Source organism: Protopterus annectens, chromosome 2.part1 (genome assembly GCF_019279795.1).
Source record: "Protopterus annectens isolate FY-2018-M chromosome 2.part1, PAN1.0, whole genome shotgun sequence".
Taxonomy (NCBI): domain Eukaryota; kingdom Metazoa; phylum Chordata; order Ceratodontiformes; family Protopteridae; genus Protopterus; species Protopterus annectens.
Window position 1 is genome coordinate 1533842672 of NC_056729.1, and position 21778 is coordinate 1533864449.

Genomic DNA, 21778 nt, shown 5'->3' on the forward strand with positions numbered 1-21778 from the left:
GCCCTTGGTATATTTCCTCTGTATTCTTTCTAGTTTACTTATGCTTGTTTTCTTATACGGTTTCCATGTTGTTATTCCATACTCAAGTTTGGGTGTAATGTAACTTAACAAACAATGACTTCATATTTTCTGATTTCTTAGACTTTATAAATCTTTTTATACAACCTATAGTTTTATAAGTATCACTAACCAATTGTTTGATATGATTATAAAAACTCATAGCTGGATCTACCCATACACTGTACCCAGTTCCTTAAACAAGTCTACAGTTTCAATAATTGTGTGCAGTATTAAATATTCACCTTGCAATTTATGTTTCCCAAATCTCATATTCTTAGTTTTTGATGTATTTATCAGCATATTACTGTCCTGTGCCCAAATGGTCAATTCAGTCAAGTTTTTTGCAGATATGCCTAATCTGTAACACATGTAATCAGTTTACCCAATTTCAGGTCATCTGCATATAGACTGTAGAATACCTCAGATGAAAAAGTTAGGTCTGAAAGATGCAATCTGAACAAGTAAGGGCACAGAACAGAGCCCTGAGGGACACCCTGACTATAACCAAGAATTTCAACTGTCCAGTTGCTGTATGATACTTGCTATGTCCTATTTGTAAAGCCATGCAGCGATCCCTCTTATCAAGAGTACATCAGTGCCTAGTTATTCTAATTTATTTGTCAGTGTTTTGTGTATGACCCTGTCAAATGCTGAAGTTAAATCTATATACATTTCATTACAGCACACATTTTCATTCCTAGCTGTTATTATATTGTTATAGAACATTATGTGACTGGTGATAATATATCTATTTTCAAAATATGCATGCTGATATATGGTTTCAAGTCCCACCCAATCCATTCTGACAATAACTTATGCAATATTACCTTCTCTATTATTTTTCCACAACATGAAAGTAGATTTAAGGGTCTATATGACTCTGGGTTTGTCCTACTCCCCTTTCCCTTAAAGACAGGTTTAATAAGCACACATCTCCAATCTTGAGGACTCTCCCCATATTTATATGACCTAGTGAATAATAGATATAATGGTACTGTAAGTTCTTGCTGAAGTTTCCTGAGGTCATTGTTACTAATTCTGTCTCCTTTCTGTGCTTTGTTTGGATCCAGTTTGCATATCTCTTTTTCAATATAATTTCATTTGATTCCAGTATTTGAGGTTACCTGAATGTCACTAGAACAACTTATTATCTCCTTTGTGGATCCAAACAGTTTTGCATAAGATTTTGTAAATATATCTATAATCTGTTGTGTCTGACAATAGAATCTGGACACAGTTTATCAGTCTGTATGTCTTTACTTCTACTGTATCTTATATATATATATATATATATATATATATATATATATATATATATATATATATATATATATATAAAGGGTTTCCTATTATGCTAAATAGCTTGATATAAATTTTCTTCAAAATTTTCTTGATCTTGTCTCACACTATGCTTAATTTGTTTGTCCAGTATGTTTATTTCAGTTTCCAGAGTTGTAGTTTGACCTCTCTTCCATTTCTTATATTTTTTGTCTCTCACCTTAGTCAGGTATCTTGTTCTTATGAAAATATATCCCCCTGATGTTAAACATTTTTTTGATTTTTTGCACTCAAAACAATTTCTCTTTCAAAACGTTTCACATTCCATCTGCATTTTTTTCCCACTGAAAACATCACTACAGTTTATTTTAATTTAATTTTTTTCCAACAAGTAATTCTCTTTTTGCGCCCATATTCCACAATTCAGTCTATAGATGCAGAATCTTTCGCACACTACAAAGGATGATTACCTCTACTCTTGTTCTATTGTTTCTGCTTCCCATGCTGCTCCAACATTTCTAAACTATGAGCTCCTCTCTATTCAAATGAAGCACATTTGTTTTACCAATGTCTTTACCAGTACCTGTGTTTCCAGTGCATTTGCAATTGCCACTACTTCTATGTACAGCACCTGCCTCATATGAACTAATTTTGACATCTGGAATAAACTCAGAGCTAAGGCTGAGCTAAGCCATTTGTGACTGAAGTCAGATGTTATCAAAAAGGAAATTGGATTCATTGTCAAATATTACTAATAATAATGTTAATACAAACCATCCACTCAAAGAAATAAAATAAACAAGAAAGGGTTAAATTCACAACATACTTTCAGAGTCCACGTCGTAAGTACCAACAGACTTTGTATATTTCACCAGATCTGAAAGTGCTCTTGAAAGTTTCATAGTCTTCTTCTGCCTGCTTGCTCTAAGCAAAACAACAACATAAAGATATTAGAAAATGCAGTTCTAAGTGTTTGTTTCAATGAAAGTTTTGGCTAAAGCACAAACTACTGTATGTCAACACTGATATTAATAAGAACAAAAAAAGGAAAGTGAAAATTGGTAGTGGGAAAAGAACTGAACCCAAAGAAAACTAAATATACCTGGCTTAACATAAACTGATCTCTACTACTTATGTCACATTAGTGCAAAAATAAAACATCACAAACATAAATACTACAGAATAGCACTTTCCAACAATTGCTATAATTTGCTTTCTGTATACATGATCTTCTGATTTCAATGCATGTCACCATTTAAAATGTAAAACCTGAATGTTTGAACAGTCTCGAGAATATCACTATCCTGAATCAGGTCTGGACAACATAAGATCACAAACGCAACCGTATTTTTATAAAAAAGTGTCACATGTATGATTTTCAAGTCAACATTTCCACTCCTACGTAGTAATGAACTTTTTCTCCTGAGTCATATTATTTGGCGTCTAAACTCATCAAGCCATTAAATGAGACAGTGCATCCTTAGATGTTTACTTTTGGGGTACTGCTCCTTATTACTTGCGTTATTAACTTGTTATTTATGTTTTGATTAATAGGTTGTTCAGCAGTGTGGTGGCCAGAGGAAAAAAGTTCATTTTTATTTTAATAAATTATTTTTATTTATTTATACTTTTTTGACCTGGTTATTCCCACTAGGTTAGTTGCCTCTTTTCATGGGAGACCTGAGGGGGTATTTATGGCACTAGGGGAAACTTTTGGCCAGGGCATAAAATAACTTCCCCTACTCTTTTTGACAGATGTTGTGGGATCTTTCACATTCATCTGAGCTGCAACCAATGCAAGCAGATGGGACCTTAGTTTAACATTTCATCTGAAGGATGATACACTCATAAGTGCAGACCCCCCCCCTTTCCACTGCACTGCCAGCAATCAATCTCTCATCAATAAATAGTTCAGCAGATACTTAACAAGGAAACATAAGCAATTGTGAAACACAACAAGGAAGCAGTAGCAGCTGATATGGAGGTGAATTGCACAACATATAAGCAAATAAATATACATTTGTTTTTTAATTTTGAGAAAATCTGTTCTTACCTAAAAAAACTGTGCACATAATAAAACAAAACAACAGAAAATGAAACGGTACCTGTTTAATATCTCACATAGCTTGCACTATGAGTTTCATATGGAAAAAATAGAGCTACTAGAGAAGAGAACACGTCTCCTAAATATATGAATGATAGATAGCTTTTATTTTGTGCTGTATTCATGTTTGCTGGGCTTGAGAGACGAAAAATATACACATACTTTCAAAACATGCATTAACCTAAAAGTAGATAATTCTCTTAAATGTCTAATAGGTACTTGATACAGTATGAACTGGAATATTTGAAGAAAAAAAAACAGAAGAAAGAAATTTTTTGATGAGCAGCATTTGTATTATGTTTTCTCCCTGCTGAATCTCACGCTGTGCCACAGATCAATCCTCTACCACTTGGGAGCAGCCCTTTGTGAAGCAGTCGCACAAGCACCCACTGGTGATGGTCTTAAATGGCCCTATCACCACTACCTGTTGGATGATGTCCACAACCTCTTACAAAGTGGGCATCCTACACTCTCCTCATGGTGCATGTTTGCTCTAACACACATGCCCCCTTTAACCTACTATCACTGACTTGGGACGGTCAGTGTCTGTCCCCTGGTTTTAGAGCCATTATTAATACGCAAACCTTCACTTCCACGGAAGTAGTTAGTTGACTGGATATACAGCATCTCCATCCCCACCACCACCCTCAGCATGGCAGAGGTGGTGAAAGCTGTTGACTCCTACCCTCCCCTGCCTGGTTCTATCAGCATCCAAGCTATTAAAACATGGGCCATCTGGTTTAGCACTTGCATTTGATTTAGTTAGCAGTTTACTAAATGCATTGTTATTAACATCATTTGTAATAATGTGGAAGTTTATTACAGATATTTCAAAAGCTGATAATAGGCTATATTGCAAAGCAGTCAGCAACTGTTATTTAAAACTGCAGTGCTCACAACTTGAAAACAGAACTGTGGAAATGGTACACATTTGCACTAAATTCATTCTATACATGACTGGCACTGATTTTCAACTTCAAGGATAGGATGTTAGTTGCATTGTCTGTTTCTAAACATGTCTCAAAACTTTATCCGTCTATTTTCACTGGCTTTACTATAATTGTTTTCTTGTGTATCAGACATTTTTCACATTGTTGTGCCACATAAAAGTAGGCATAACTTCCTTTCAGACTTGCAGCAGTGAAACAAAAAAAAATACAAAAGGCAAGATTCACTTCCGTTGCAAAGACTGTTTCCAAAAGAAATTATCCTTTCTTATGACTAGACTCCATTTATTACTATATTATACTCTGCAATACAAGTTTCAAGTCATAAAAGAATATCTTCATTTGGCTTTCAATAAAATCTTAACCATGTCAACCCTACTAACCCTCCTTCCTAACAACTGGAACATGTAACATCTTCACAACTCATATTTCTCAGTTGTGGCCAATCCCTCTAACAACTGTGCATAATTCTGCCCTCTGCCAAACCCCACCATACCTTTCAACTGTCTGTCATTTTGCAGAATTCCCTGTCAATCATACATTGTTTTGGATTACAGTTGGTCATAATGACAGACATTACAGTTTCATAGTTATTATTATCTGGAAATGCATGCTGATGTAACACCTACTGTTCTATATTTTAAGTTAATTAAATATTTAGATATTTAGAAGGTTCCTGATTTTAGGTCTCTGTCCCCTCATTATTTTTTGGCTTTGTTTGGAATGCTTGCTCAAAGAAGTTGAGAAGTATTCTCACCACCTATTTAACAGCTCAGGTTTCCCCTTCAGCATTTTCAACCAGCCTTTGATTTTCTATGCCACTTTTCTCTCCCTACCCCCATTTCTTCACATATCTCTTTAAAACTGCATTTCTTGCCTTCTGTCCACAACTATCCCCTAACCTGCCAGCAATGCTCCAGTCACTAAATCCCAGCTTCACATCCTGCCTTTTTTCCTCGACTCATCAATAACCTACTTTGCCTTAATTCCAGCTTTGTACACATTTGCCTCCTCTTCTCAAACTCCCTTCTTCCTTTTTGCACATAATTCACACTAGCACTGCATGTATATATTGTAAACCCTGTAAGATTTAACAGTATTTCTGCATGTTGTGTGAAATGTGAGTTGAGGTTATAACAACTAGTATTATCGGTTGTTGTTTTTCTTTCGGCTTTTCCCGATTAGGGGTCGCCACAGCGGAACTCCGGTCTGCTAATCACTGGCAGTCGATTTTTACGGTGTCGAGGTGCTAGCCCGACACCCAACCTTCAACGAAGGCACGCTCATTCACGCATGTCTTTCGAATGCCACTCAACCATGGGGAGGACATGCAGACTCCACACAGAAGACACCCTAGCCGAGAATCGAACGGGAGAACCTCTTGCTGTGAGGTGACAACACTACCACTGCACCACCGCGGCTTGATTAACAACTAGTATTATCAGTACTAATATTTATTTCTTGAAGTGTCTTGAGCTTTTTTCTAAGCATGCACAAATATTGTACCTGTCATAAAATTAGTACAACATAATGTAAGAATTCCAATGTTTCCTCTCTTTTTTTTGTGTTCTCCCCAGGCTGGGGCTGAAAATGGTCCACAGTGTATTGCATTGCACCATAAGATGTTAATAAGATATCTTTGTACCGTTGGTCTTCCATAGCAAAATGCATACTGGCAAACATTATATGACAAAGCATTATTTTACTAGATGTTTTAAAACAACTGTGGCTCCTGCATCCACACTACTCTGTTTCCCATAGTAGGAAACAATGACAGATTATGATTTTAAAGCAACGTGGGGTGGTGCATCAAACAAGTGAATAGGCAGGGCTAATTGGAATGGGGAAAGGACTATATTAAGGCAGGATCATCTGTGAGTAAGGTTACAATTTTACATAAGCAACTGATTATAAACTATTTCACATGGTAAAGCCTTCTAGTAGCTCAGTTACTCTTCAGGATACATGTCAAACGCACTTTGAGAAACAGAGGTCATTTCAGACATTTGAAGTGATACGGTAAGTTTGGTTATAGCACTATAAAACACTACATCTCTAAATACAAAACTAGATGGCCTTAATTGCACCAGCTATTTATTGGAATATATGTGCAGTGCAAACACATATGCTTATAAGTGAGTTTTGCACACTGACAGACATAAAAGATAAAGAAGGGCAACCACAGTCCTCAAGTTATGCAGCCTGACTTACCGTCTAACTTTAAAAAGGAAGGCATGGCCTAAGTGTGAGAACTGACAAAGTGGAAACGGCCTCATGGTTTAGTTGCCCTATAATTCCTATTATCTATAATCCTTAATGTAGACACTTATGTTATCTAATGGACAGCAAACTGGATAACAGACAGAGCCTATGTAGTTGAAGTAAGCGGTGCACCTAACACAAAAAGGTGACTAGTGCCGAACCATAAGACATCTTCTGTTCATGATCTACTTTTCAAAGCTTCATATCATTATATCTCAGATATACTGCTACCTGCTGTCATTCACTCAGCATCTGATAGCACATTTTACATAAAAGAGTTAAAGCTGATAGCACGTTACTACACAAGAGTTAAACCATACATAATCAGTGCTATATTAGAAAAGAACTTAAATTAAATGCAAAAGAGTGCATCATTTAAACTTTGATAAACAGATTTTCACAGCAGCTTACAGTACAGACAGGCAGCCCACTCCTGACTGATAAGTTTCAAGAGAGCTCAGCACTTTGTAGACACTTCCTCATCCTTTGACCACCATGCAACAATAGTCAAGAAATCCTTCTAGTTAGCCCAGTTAATAACTAAATATATCCAGGTCAAAAGAAGTTATCATTCCTCTATACTTTGCTTTAACCATGCTGTCAAAATACATCACACACAGACACACATGCATAAACACACACGCATACACACACAAACGCGCGCATGCACACACACATACAAACACGTACACACACAGGCACACACAGACACACACACACACGCGTGCACACACACACACGCACACACACACACACACACACACACACACACACACACACACACACACACACACACACACACACAGCCTCATCTCAGGCTATGTCCCTAACAAATGGCACACTGCTACATTCATCCCGCTCCATAAAGGGGGGAGTAACTATAGACCCTGGGAACTATTGCCCCATTAGCCTGACTAGTCTGGCATGCAAAGCTATGGAGCGCATCATCATGGACTTGCTTAACAAAGATATAGACAATCTCCAAACTCTTGACTCCAAACAGTTTGGCTTTGTCCTGCCTGCTGAACCTGGTTGACTTCTTCAAGGCAGTCACCAAGGCTGTGGATGAGGGCAAGGCAGTGCATACATCCTACCTCGACCTGGCCAATGCCTTGATACCATTCCCCACTCAGGTATCATTGCTAAACTCAGCAAACTAGGCATCAATCCTTACATCACTAGGTGGGTTGCAAATTGGCTCACAGACACAAGACCCACAGAGTGAAAGTTGTAGATTCCAAGTCAGACTGTCCACCAGTCATGAGTGGAGTCCCACAGGGCTCGGTCCTGGGCCCTCTCCTGTTTGGCATCTACTTCTCAGAAGTCCAGGCCAACAAAGAAGGACTCTAGCTGACTAAGTTCGCTGATGACTGCAAGCTAGGAATCATTATCAACTCGCCAAGTGATGCAGACATCCTACAAAAGGGCCTCTCTGAGACCAATGACTGGTATCAGAACCATGGTCGAAGCTTAATGCCAAAAAATGCATCATCATCTCCTTTGAAAAAACCCAGTCCCCATGAATTACCACATTGATGGGAGCCTACTGAACACTGAAGGGGCCAAAAGAGATCTGGGCACCCAGGTCGACAGCCACCTCACCTTCGACCACCACATTGCCACTGTGGTCAGAAAATCCTTCTACGTGGCACATCTTATAACCAAAGGTTTCGCATCCAGGAAGAAAGAGGTCATCATTCCTCTCTGCTCATCCCTCATTAGACCAATCATTGAATATAACGCCCCATTTGGCATGTACCTGACCAGACATCTACAACAGCTGGAGAAGCCACAAAAGTACCTCACAAAAAAAATCCTAAGCTTTAAACACATGTCCTACATGGACAGAATCAAGAAACTTCAGCTGTTCTCAGTATCTTATTGTCTACTTAGAGGTGATCTCTGCTTGACTTACAAAGCCATGTCTGACCAGCCCTACTTGAAATGCTACATCTAAAGAAATCCCAATCCCTCCATGCCACACACTCCAGAAATCACAACCTCATTACCACAATTAAAAGAACATGCTGGAGGGACAGGTTCAGCTCCCAAAGACTGCCCATACTCTGGAATAAGCTTTCCACTCATGTCAAGCAGAGGACCTTGCTGGCCCTCTTCAAGAGACATCTTGATGAGTGAATGGGTAACAAAGTTCATCCAAGGGATCACTCCAGTTGCCCTACTGGATAGGGGCACTGTGAACTAACATAGGGTGGCATGGTGCCTGGGCAATTTTTTTGGGCTAGGCTTGTAAAGGGTCCAGGGCCATTAGCCTAGTACATACCTATGAACCTATAAGAAAATAAAGAACTTGCAAATTTATTGAGTGTAATCAAAAAAAAGAATAGCAGAATTTGCAGATGATACTATTCTGTACTTGATAAATCCAGAAAAGTGTATTTTGGTATTGAGGATCATTATCAGACAGTTTCAAGATTTTCAGGATATAAAATAAATGAAGATAAATCAAAGACTATAGTGGTAAACTATGTTCCCATGTATGAATTGCATCAGCAAAACTTTATATATATATATATATATATATATATATATATATATATATATATATATATAAAATGATAAAATGAAGTACACAGCTATATGGATTAAGAAGGATTCTGTTATGATACTTTATTACAAATTAAAACTAAAATATGTAACAAAAATGGAGATGAGAAGACCACAGCATAAAACCAACGATTTATTACGAATAAATAGGAACAAACAGGTACTATCAATAAGCGCTTTCACATCTAACAGATGCTTATTCAGACTTCATTCAAACTGAACATCATTCCCTAGTTAAATATATTATCTAATCATCAAAACAATTAAACAATGAATCAATTACTATTTTAAAAGATATGTAATAATAAAAAAATGTATTTCTCAAAATAAATAAAATTTCAATTTAAAAATATAAAAATATAAAAAATCTAATGAAACAAGATTATTTAAATCTTTTAGCAGCAAGTAATGGTCTTATAGACACCCTTTCATTAAGTCTGGGGGGGTTTATCAGCTTGCAACCTAACTATCCAATATAGTTCCTTCTGTTCAGTGACATTTTTCTTATCTCCCAGCCTTAAACTACAATCTATACAGCATATAACTAAAAACTGAAAAGTATGTGCTTTATTCATCATTACATGCCTGACTAACGCACTTCTTTCAGCGTCTTCATTACGAATAGCCAAGAGATGTTCCCTAACTCTGTCATGAAGAGATCTATTCATCATACCTACATAGAACGAATAACAGTCATTACAAACTGCCAGATATATCAAATCATTAGTAATACATGTAGCATTAACTTTAAATTCATGTCTAACACTAGCTATAGGATGTATAAAAGTATTGTCTACACTTAATACTTTACATATATTGCACTTACCACATGGTTTTAAGTAAGATTTTAGCAAATGCTTGTCGAAAGAAGACTGTTTATTTGAATTGCATAATAACCTCTTCAAGTTCTTCTTGTTCTTATATCGAAAGTGGGGTCTATCGCCCACTATCTCTTTAATTTGCACATCAGATTCCAGAATAAACCAATTCTGTTTCACAACATCTCTAACCATATCAATATTGCTGGAATATTGTAAGCTTAATGAGACCCTGTTCATATTATAATTACATTTTGGAGATATGCTCTAGAGAGAAGAGGAATGAAGGTCAGCAGGACTAAGACAGAATATATGTGTGTGAATGAGAGGGAGGATAGAGGAATGGTGAGGATGCAAGGAGTAGAGGTGGCAAAGGTGGATGAGTTTAAATACTTGGGATCAATAGTTCAGAGTAACGGTGAGTGTTGAAGAGACGTGAAGAACCTGGGATGTTGTCAGGTCCCATGGATGCTGTGTTCTTGGCTTTGGAGAGTGTGGTTTTTACCTGTGCAGCCATGATTACAGGAACTTTGCATTCTTCCGGTATAAAGATGGGCCCTTTAGGGGGTGAGAGGGGGGTAAAGTTAGCACTGAACCTATCTGCCAGGATGTTGGCAATATCAGTTGGTTCTGTATATTTAGTATCATTGCGCTGTAACTCAGAGCAGATCTGAGTGTTGCCATTGAGATTTTTAACATAGCTCTAGAATGCTTTGTGGTTGTCTTTAGAATCAGTGGCAATTTTGTTTTCATAACTAGCTTTGGAGGATTTTATGAGGGATCTCAGCTTCTTACTGAGGCTGACCAGGGAGTTCCTCCAATCGTGGGATTTTATTCTTTTTTGCAACAGTTTCTTTCTTCTGTTGTAGAGTTTGTTTATGGCAGAAGACCACTAGATTGGCTTCCTTTTTTTGGAGAATAGCATCTTGGTTCTGTTAGGGATAGCATGATCCATGCACTTGTGTAAGTGCTTATAAAGTGCATTTGTGTAGGATTCAGCAGTCGTACCTCTATTGTCCATCTGCATGGGTGTCATGAAGTTTGCCACTTCTGTCTTAAGAAGTGTGAAGTTGGCTTTGGAGAAATTTTTTACAGTTGTTTTCCTAATTGGGTGGGGTGGGGTGGGAGAGGGATGTGGATGTCTAGGGTGATTAGCTTGTGGTCGGATCTGACCAATGAGGAGCTGTCCTCTGGTGTGGAACACCGGTCACACATGTTGGTGATCACCAGGTCTAGGATATTGCTGCCTCTGGTGGGGGTGTGGATAAGTTGATCCAAAGCGTTGGAATTGATGATTTCCAGAAAACGTTGAACAAAAGAGTTGGTACATGAGTAGTTTTCCCAGTTAATGGTAGGGTAGTTGAAATCACCCATTATTAGAGTGTTGGGTTGTACCTTAATATTTTCCAGTGTATCAAGAAAAGAGGAGTGGGAATCCTGGGGCATGGTGGGGGGTCTGTAGCAAGTTACAATCTGGAATGCGGTTTTGCCCAGAGTTAGTTGAACTTGCATAATCTCGGATGCATTATGCTGAGCAACTAGCTTGGAGGTGTGGATATCCTTAATGAATATGGACACGCCTCCACCTTTAGTGTTTCGGTCCGGGTTTGGTGGCCGAAAGTTGTGGTATGAATTATAGCCTGGTAATGCAGGGGTGCTCTCTGGAGCTTTGAACCAGGTCTCTGTCACTGCACAGATGTCAATGTTCTCCATTTTAAGGAGTGCCTTGAGTGAGTGCATTTTGAGGTTTAGACTTCTAGCATTGAGTAGCATTACCCTCAGATTTTGCTTGCTTGTACCTGTTACGGTGGTGAATTTGTCATTTGAACCTTGCCTAAAAAAGGCACTATAGGGGTGGCAAGCGCCTTTGCCAGTATCCAGAATCCCAAGGGCGACAGGTGCAGGCCATCTCTGGCAAAGCAGCATGGTCTGTCGATCATGTCATCCCAGGCAGACAGATACTGGATTCCCTTAGAATGACACCAGAAGCTTAGCCAATTGTTAAAGTCAATCATTTTGTCCTTGTACTGTGGTGTCATTCTGGGTGATGGCAGGATGCTACTCAGGGCTAGGGTCATACCAGCCTGGGCTACAAGATCAGAGAGCTCCTCCATGTCTCTTTTCATGTAGTCCAGGGAGGTACATCTCAGGTCATTCACACCAACATGGACAATGACAGAGTCATATTTGTACTTGTTGTGGAGTGACCTGAGTGCGTGCGTTATGTGGCAGATCCTGGCACCTGACAGGCAGCTGACAGTAACTTTTTCCTTGTTTAGCCTGGTGAGTGGAACATCAGTGTGCCTGACTATAGAGTCACCTATGACTAGAGTGTTGGGTACGTTATGCATTATGGGCTGTAGTTGAGTGGCACACTGAGTATGTGGACTATGTGTCACTTGGGTTGCGTTGGGGGGGGTGGAGGTTACTTGCATTTCTGCTTTGGAGGTCTCTGCTGTTTAGGCAGATTAGTACAGAGAGCCTCCGCGAATGTAATTGTGTGTTTTGTAGTACAGTGTGTGTGTTTTGGTGGTGTAGGTTTTGAGGGACTATGTGATGAGTGTGGTGCGGTGCAAGTGTTTACCTTCTCCTCTTGACTGTCTAGGCCTATCTTTGGTAAAGAGAGCTTTGCTTCCAGTTTAGCTATATAAGTGCATCTCTCACAGGTCGTAGTGTTGGGTGGTAGGAGGAGAGGGTTGTCTGTATACATGAGGCAATTGCTGCATTGTCTCAAGATGCCCAGATTCATCAGGTAAACAGGAGAAAACACAGTGAGCTGACCTTTAGACATGCCTGAATAGGTGCTTATTTATTAAGTACTAAAAACTGTTTTCCTCTAGACAAGTGAGGAAAGTTGAGTGCTGTAGTAATTTGTAACTTATTTAGTGCTTACAATGAGTTCTGAACAAGTGCTGAGATCAAAGAAACAGATGAGTGCTAAAACTAAAAAGCTGGCTAGTTGCAAGGGAAATTTTGAAAAACAGACTTTATGGCGCCAGGGATAGTTTAACCCCAGTTAAGTGTGGGGGGGGGGGGGGGCTTAGGAGCTCACAAACAGTCCTGGACACAGCAAATCTGTATCTGACCTGCCAGAGGAAAGGGGGGAAGCAAGCTTAGAATTTTTTTTCCCAGTAAAGTGGAAATGGAGAAAGCTGGAACAGAAATTAATTCAATGTTAAGAATATGAGTGGGTTGGCCTTCACAAATGTTCTCTATTAGAGTGAGTGAACTAATGACACTAGACTGAGAGGAGTGTCACAGATCAAATATACAGTATGAGCGGGCAACTGCAAAGCCACCAAGTATAACAATTACAGTTCCTAGCTGTAGCCACTAAATGAAAGTTTTAAACAGATCAAGGAGCAGACTAGAGAATGCTTTTAACAGACAAAAATGCACATAAAGGTTCGGATAGAGCAATCACAAACAGAAAATACAACTCTCAATATGAAAAAGCAGTTTACAGTTAAGTAATGTTAAAACAATTTAAAACAGTACATAAATGCAGTGAAACAATAAAAAAAGCTTTATAACAGTGCAAAGAATATAGTAGATAAACTGTATAGCACAATTATAAGCATTTCAGAAGTGCAATTCAGTGAAATAATTGTAAGAAAGAACTTAGCCTGCTCTTGGAATCTTAAGGAATTTCCAGTTATGCAATGCAATCCAGAGCCTGACAATACAAGCAGAGCCTTTATAAGACACAGGGTTTATATAGCAGTAAGAATGGAAGAGTTGGGAAGATCAGATTACTCCTCAGCCCCTGCTATTACCCAGTCACTCGTACTACAGAAGGTCAGGAGGCCTTGTTACTCTCAATAATGAAGACAATCAGCAGAAAATGGCTGCCAGAAACACAAACAAAACTTCCAGCCTACACAACAGGCCTCTATCAAGATTATGCCACCTGAGCAGAACACAGAAACCTCACTTTAAAAGCATAAAAAGAACACCCACAAATAGAAAATCCAAGTCTCAGTATGAAAAAGCAGCTTACAATTTAGTCATGGGAAGTATATGTACAGGATATACACCAGCTAAGTTTTAAATCTGCTCTGAGATGAACAAAGTCGTCTATCTTTTTTCCTGAAGATATGTGACTCATTCAACAGAGATTAACTAAGTATTACATCTCAACATCTTCTCTAGAATAGAGTGAGTTGGAAGTTATCACACTAGAATTGCTTACTCTGATTTCTTAAGCGTCACTTTTTTTTGAAGATATGAATTTGATATTAATTTAAATTTTTTACTTTACAATGCTATTCAGCTCTGCATGTTCTAGCTATTTAATAACTTCAACATGCAAGTCAATTACTCGATTTCCCTTTTCAGGGTCACCATTCATTAAGGTGAAATGTAGCTTTACAGCCTCTGAGTCACCCTGCACAGTGAATTTCTTGAATATCAGTGCTGTGTAGCTGTGTGGCAGTTATATATGACTCCCAGCCTGGGTTGCATTAAGCAACGTTTTATATCTGTTTCTAGTGCATGAAAAAAGTGCTAACTAGCATGAGTGATTATTATTTCACACATAAAGCAACAGTCCAAGTTCAGGGTTATTTTAGTACTTATTATCCAAGTATTTTACAATAACTAGCAACTCAAATAATGTTACACAATCATAATGTCCAGTCTATGAACAAGAATAAAAGCAATACATTTGTCGCAGATAATCTTATCAACTAAAATTGTTCTGTACCACCTTCTGAAAAGTGACTTGGTAAATGGCACAAAGAACCTAAAGCAGATAGCCAGACACCCTTCATAAGGGATGCCAGTAACAAACTGTTCAGCAGCCCACAGGAAATCAAAGGCAGATGGAAGGAGTACGTTCAGCAGCCTCTGAATGAACAAAACCATACAGAAGCTGTACTGCCTGAGGCACAGCCTACAATGAAAGTAGAGGAGGAGCCCACCCTAGAAGAAGTAAGAGCAGCACTGAGGAAAATGAAGTCTGGGAAAGCAGCAGGCTCAGATGAATTCACAGCAGATATGACTAAGATGTTCAGTGACATAGGGGAGAAATGGCTCCTGAGGGTACTCGTATAGCAATATGGAGATAAAGGTGTATCCCAGATAGCTGGAGAATAAGCATACTAGTGCCAGTGTTCAATAGCAAAGGAGACATTACACCTCTGGGCAGTACAGAGGTATCAAACTCTTTATCATGCTGCAGTGTTGGAGGATGGCATAATGTTTAAGATACCTTACAAACAAAAGGTGAAGGGTTTGATTCTTACATGGGGTAATTGACTAGGTTTAAAATAACTCACAAGGACACTAAGCCTGGTACAAATCTACAAACCTATAAAATTTCAGTTGAACAGTATAAATAATGAATGGGCCCAAAATGAAGTGTGATTAAAGAGGGAACCAGATATTTTAGCTGTCATATTCATATATTTAGTGCATAACATACTATGATGAACAGTATATAAACTAAAAGGAAACAGATTATTGCAGCGCATAGTAGAGAAAGAATTTGATAATCTGTATTTACAAACAGAAAACATGTGAACTTTGCTTTGCTACCAAAACAAAAATACAAAATTGTAGCAGTGTAGTTCTGAAAGATGTGAAAGTAAGGAAGTATGGATTATGTGAATTGTGAGTGCGCACTTTCAAGTGAAATCTTCCCTAAACACTGACCCCTAGTAACTAGGTATCCTGTACAGGCACAAACACTTCCTCACCTATGCAGCCAGACTTTCCCTTGCCCCTTCCTTTCTACTTCCATCCTTGCTCTAAGGTGCAGCTCTTTTTACAAATATACAATCCCCTCTTAAATCCAAACTGGACTCATGCTACAATAAAACCTCAAAATTTGTAATCAGAGCCAAAAACTCCTCCCACCACTGTGTATCACGCCAATGTCTAAACTGGCTAGAACTTCCCCAACATCTAACACACCTGGAACTAACCACAGCTCATAAGCTAATCTATAAGCCTTCTCGTTGTCCTGCCCTGTCCTCTCTGTTCACCATGTATCACCCAAATAGACCTCTGCGATCAGTTAATTGGATGTTCCTTAATGTAACAAAACTTAACCTTTCCACCAGTCAAATGAGTTACCCATATGCTATAACAAAACTATGGCATGTTCTCCCTCTTCCAGTTAGGTCTACATGTTCTCCCTCTTCCAATTAGGTCTACTAGCAACCCTGAATGCTTTAAGACTTTGCTGAAACAAAACCTGTTCTCCCATTGGCTGTGTACATGTATCAGCACTGACTATAAAAAAAACAATATTCCTAGCCTTCCTACTTTTCCTCCCCATCTCATTTACAGGTCATACTTCTAATATATACAGTCAGTGCTTCAAGTCCAACATGTGCCATCCAGCCCCACTGAATCTACTATATGTTATCTACCATAGCTTCTATTCAGTCTTGATCCCTATATCTTTAGGTTCATAGGCTCATAGGTTAGTACTACGCTAACTGCCCTTACGAGCTATTTTAAGCCTAGCCAGTTATCCCTTGTGAGACTCAAACCCTGCACATTGTGCTTGCAAGGCAAACACCTTAACCATTAGGCCACCCTCCCAACCCCTTTGTAGACTCCACACAGAAGGCACCCCAGCCGAGAATCAAACTGAAGAACCTTTTGCAGTGAGGCAACAACACTACCGCTGCACCACAATAGATGTAAGGTTATGCCTCACTCTCAGAGGCTTTAATCTGCTGCTCTCCATCTTTCCCTCTCTACTGCAAAACTGCAATACTTGCTATTATCCCATGTCATCAATTGTATTCTTATTTGGCTTGCATACTTAAAATATCACAACTATAAAACTAGTATTATCTATTTTATTGCATCACCTATTCTGTAATGTAGTGTTGCTGCTTGATTTCTGTATTTTGATTTTGTAACTTTCTCACGTTTTTTTTTTAAGCTTTTCTCACTGGGCCTCTCCTCAAAACAGGCTCACCCTGGCCTAGTAGACCTCCCGATAAACAAATGCAAATAAAATAAAACAAATAAATAAATAATAACTCTCAAACATAAACAAAGGTTAAGATGATGTTGTGGCAGTAAACAAGACTGTGGCTTCAGCTACAACACCATTATATTATTCCTTTTTCCAGGTACAGCAGCTACGTACAGCCTCAGTATTTATAAGATAATTTGAGATGAAATTTTTAAGTCAATATTTTTCTGTCAGTGCCAATTTTTAAGCAAAGCAATACAAGCTTGGGCATTATCTAGAGATAATTTACCACTGAGCATTATGATTCCAAATATCTGTGGAATCAATCCTGCAGGTAAGTCATATTTGTCAGTGACATTCACCATGGTGAGAAGTTCAAGCATGTGGATAAAAAAAAAAGTGTATCCCGTTTGAATCAGAAACATTACAGTGGAAAATGTTTTAATATACAATGCTTATTTTAATGTGCACTATACAAAAATGAAGGAAGAGAATACGTACATATAATTTATGAGATAATAACACATAATTTAAACTTTCATTCACAAAGCATTTAGTTGTATGCACTAATGAATAATTTACATGTACTCTATAAGACAAATAAGGCTTTGTTCATAGGTTCATAGATTCATAGGTTCATAGATTAGTACTAGGCTAACTGCTCTTGCGAGCCACTTTAAGCCTAGCCAATTATCCCTTGTGAGACTCAAACCCTGCACTTTGTGTTTGTAAGGCAAAGACCTTAACCATTAGGCCACCCTCCCTCCTATTGTTACAATGGAAATTTAACTTTTAACAGAAACATGGAAATGAAAGCTAAATCATGAATGAGAAACTGTAAACTAATTAAACCTAAATGGAACACAGAAATATAAAGTTACTTATACTGCTGATTTAATACTGTTTAGGCAATTAATATAAAATTAAGTCAATGCCTCTGGTACTATAAAGTAATTAAACAAAAACAGCAAAATCTTGCTTAATAGATTAAATGTTTTAATGTGATTTGATTGATTGACATTTAATTTCCAGAAAAGTCTGACTGGAAAGGTGCCTAGAGGCCTGGCTGAAAAGCTCCAAAGTGTTACAAAACATTTTAAGAACAATAATTTTACAATCTTCCACAATAATACAAAAACATCTTCAGTTTAAGTAATTATACTGAATTAGACATGCTGTGAAAAAATGGTTAAGAATATATTCAACTTATCTGGCAATGATTTAATATTTAGAGAATTTTAGCCACTTTACAGAGAAATTAAATTTAAGTTAGTATAATACAAACAGGAAATGCAATATGAAGCAAAAGAAAAAAAAAAACAGGGTCGTGGCTTATTTTAGAGGGTCAGGTGAGAGAAACTGATTGAAGTAAGGAAATGAGTAAAAAATATAGAGTAAGGGAGTTTTACATAGGAATAGATACTTATTTATATTTACAGATATAGTTTATCCCGAAGATGAGCAAGGTAAGGGACAGAATTTAGCTAAGAAGTCATTCAGAATGGTTTTAAAAGACTGGAAGGTGGGTATTGACCTGAATAACACAGGCCTTAGCAATGTGGTATTAGTACAGACAGTGCCCAGCAGATCTGATAGGTCTGTCGGCAGAGAGGGGGTTTTTTGGTCATTGGATCATAATGACCAACTAGGAACATAATTGTATAAAATGGTATTTGGTGCTGAACAAGAAGATGGATTCAAAAGAATAAAAGACCCCTTCCAAACAGGGCTGTACAAATGATTCACATTCAGAATCCAAAAAGCTTTTATTGACTAAAACAGGTAAAATCCCCTGGCAAATTCAGATCACGGTAGTATAACTTTTGATTTCCTAATGCAACTACAGGAAAGAAAGGTTAAGACAGTCAATAAAAGGAAGTACTATGCTGGTAGCTATAGTAAAATCAATTCCAAACTATTTCAGTGAAACGGGATAGATGAATTTGTAAACACAAGCATACAAGAGGAACGTGGAAGTATTTTACTCTGTGTTGGCAAAAGTAGAAGAAAAATGTATTCCAACATAAATAGTCAAACTTAAGAAAAGACAAGAGTGTTCTCTGGTGCAGCAGAAACTTGGTAAGACTGTCTTGTCAGTGTAGAAAGGAACACATTTCTGGCATTATTCTAAATGTGATTGGCAATTTACTGACCAGTGAAAAAGAAGTTGTGAACAAATTTGCTCATACCTTTGTGAAACACATTTGTGACAGTTCTAGTATTGAGAATCTCAACTTGAAAGAAACTGAAAAACAATCTCGGAGAAGCCACGGTGGTACGGCGGTAGCGTTGTTACCTCACAGCAAGAGGTTCTCCCGTTCGATTCTTGGCTGGGCTTCGGAGTGCCTTCTGTGTGGAGCCTGCTTGTCCTCCCCGCTGTTGGGTAGCATTCGAAAGACATGCATGCATAAATGGGCGTGCCTTAGTTGAAGGTTGGGCATTGAGCTGGCACCTCGGCATTTCGTAAAAATCTACTGCCAATCATTAGCGGACCGGAGTTCCACTGTGGCGACCCCTTACCGGGAAAAGCCGAAAGACAAACAACATTACTGAAAAATCATGGGTAGTTACAGCTTTAAATAAAATTAAAAATGATACAGGCCCGGGACAAGATGGAATAAATAGTTATTACTCAGATAATGTTAAAGAATCAGTAGTTGTGATGCTACTATATTTATTCCAGTAATCATTCAAGTTTGATTTTTTCCAGAACAATGAAAACCAGTCAAAGGTATGTGGTGGGGAACTACAGACCTACAAGTATGACTAGCATTAATGACACAACCTTTGAAACAGTACCGCTATGTATATTTGGAAAAGCAATGAGGTAGACAATCTTTTTACATCTACCAGTATGACCTCACTCAAGGGAAGTCATCCATAAGCAAATGAATCCTAATTTACTCAGATGTTATTCTAGTACAGAATATTAGAATTCCAGTAGATACTCTCTATCCGGAACTGGAAATGTCGAGTGCATTTAACCCTGTCCTTTACACACAGACATCCCTAGCATTACATACGTAGAACTTTAATGGCTACTTTGTGAACCAGATTGTTACTTGGTTAGGTGGAAGGAGGTCTTTGGTAGAGTCAAGGTGGTCTATTCACATAGTCTTAAATGGAGTTCTGCAAGGATCCATGTTAGAGCCTTACCTTTTTCAGACTTTGTTTAATATCCAAAAATGGGTACTGTTACTTGGTAAAATTGGCTGATGGCATTAAAGCCACCTTGAAATTCATGTAGTGATTGAAATACATATAAACAAATATACTGACAGGTTTGACTAGTGTACAAAAAACAAAAGTGTTATTTAACTGTAAATAAATGAAGGTAACTAGATACAGGGTAAAGACTCCTGAATAGCCTGTGTACTGTGAAATGAATTAATAATAAAAAGCCATGTATATGAGGGCCTAGATGTTTTGACAACAGATGACAAAGGAGTCATGTCAGCAAACTAGAAGATACGTGCGATTTTAACTATCCTTCAGTCTATGTCATCAAGAAGAACATATTGCATGATCACTACTGGAATATGGAGTTGTTTTTTGAATCCAAGATCATGGAAAATATTAACAAGTTGGAAAGTGTTTATAAATTCTATACAAAACATATAGTTCAGTAAATTGGGTACATAAGTCTAGGAGCAATGAACTGCAAAAAGGTAGAGCCGGAAGAAGATGGAACAAGCTACCAGCTGAGATTAGATTAGCCACATGTATTAAGATTTTTAAGAAAATAATAGATAAATGGTAAGGGGATATGGTTTAGTGGACTATTTCAAAATGGAGAATGACATGCTATGACCATTGATGACGTCTGTCATCATCAATTGACACTGAGACAATGAGTCTGTAATTCAGGATTTAATCGAAAAGTCTATCAAATGACCATCACTGGTAGTAAATGGGACAGTGAAGATAAAAATGCTGGGAGTTATTTTAAATCAGTTTTCCAAGATGCGCAAGTTTTATTTGTCATTATAATTATGTAACATTTTATTTTTGCCTTGGATGATTATGTTAACAAATCATCATCATCTTTTGGCTTTTCCCGTTAGGGGTCGCCACAGCGGATCATCTCTTTCCATTTCTTCCTATCCTCTGCATCTTGCTCTGTCACACCAACCGCCTGCATGTCCTCTCTCATCACATCCATAAACCTTATCTTGGGCCTTCCTCTTTTCCTCTTACCTGGCAGCTCCATCCTTAGCATCTTTTTCCCAATATACCCATCATCCCTCCTCAGTACATGTCCAAACCAACGCAATCTCGTCTCTCTTACTTTTGTCTCCAAACTGTCCAACATGAGCTGACCCTCTAATATACTGATTCCTAATCCTAACCATCCTAGTCACACTGAGTGCAAATCTTAACGTCTCACTACCCCCTTGTAAACCTTCCCTTTCACTCTTACTGGTACCCGTCTGTCACAAATTACTCCTGACACTCTTCTCCACCCATTCCACCCAGCCTGTACTCTCTTCTTCACCTCTCCTCCACATTCACCAATATAATGCAAAAATGTAATATGGTTTCAGTGTCACAAGTCAAGCAGGCTTATTATGTAGATATATTAAAGGGCTATGGCCCCTTAACTCTCAGCTACATGTAACTTAAGATGATGTCATAATATGGCATAATAAACAAGACCTAAATAGAAGTGGCTATGCCTGACTGAAGTTTAAAATGTAAGATGAGGACATTTTGGATCTGTAGCTGCTATCTGAAATCTCTAGCTGGTAGTATTCACCTTTATGAAGCAACACAATCCTGAAACTGTTTGGCAAAGGCTAAATGT

General features: G+C 38.1%; 1 protein-coding gene across 3 annotated transcripts in view; it reads right to left on the reverse strand.

Moving 5' to 3' along the window:
• Nucleotides 1-21778, reverse strand: part of PLCH2 (phospholipase C eta 2) — a 1923638-nt gene that overhangs the window by 304009 nt on the left and 1597851 nt on the right. For all 3 annotated transcript variants that reach the window (XM_044062990.1, XM_044062992.1, XM_044062991.1), the window contains exon 15: nt 2165-2262. In XM_044062990.1, the coding sequence (XP_043918925.1) occupies nt 2165-2262 (98 nt within the window). The remainder of the gene's footprint in view (nt 1-2164; nt 2263-21778) is intronic.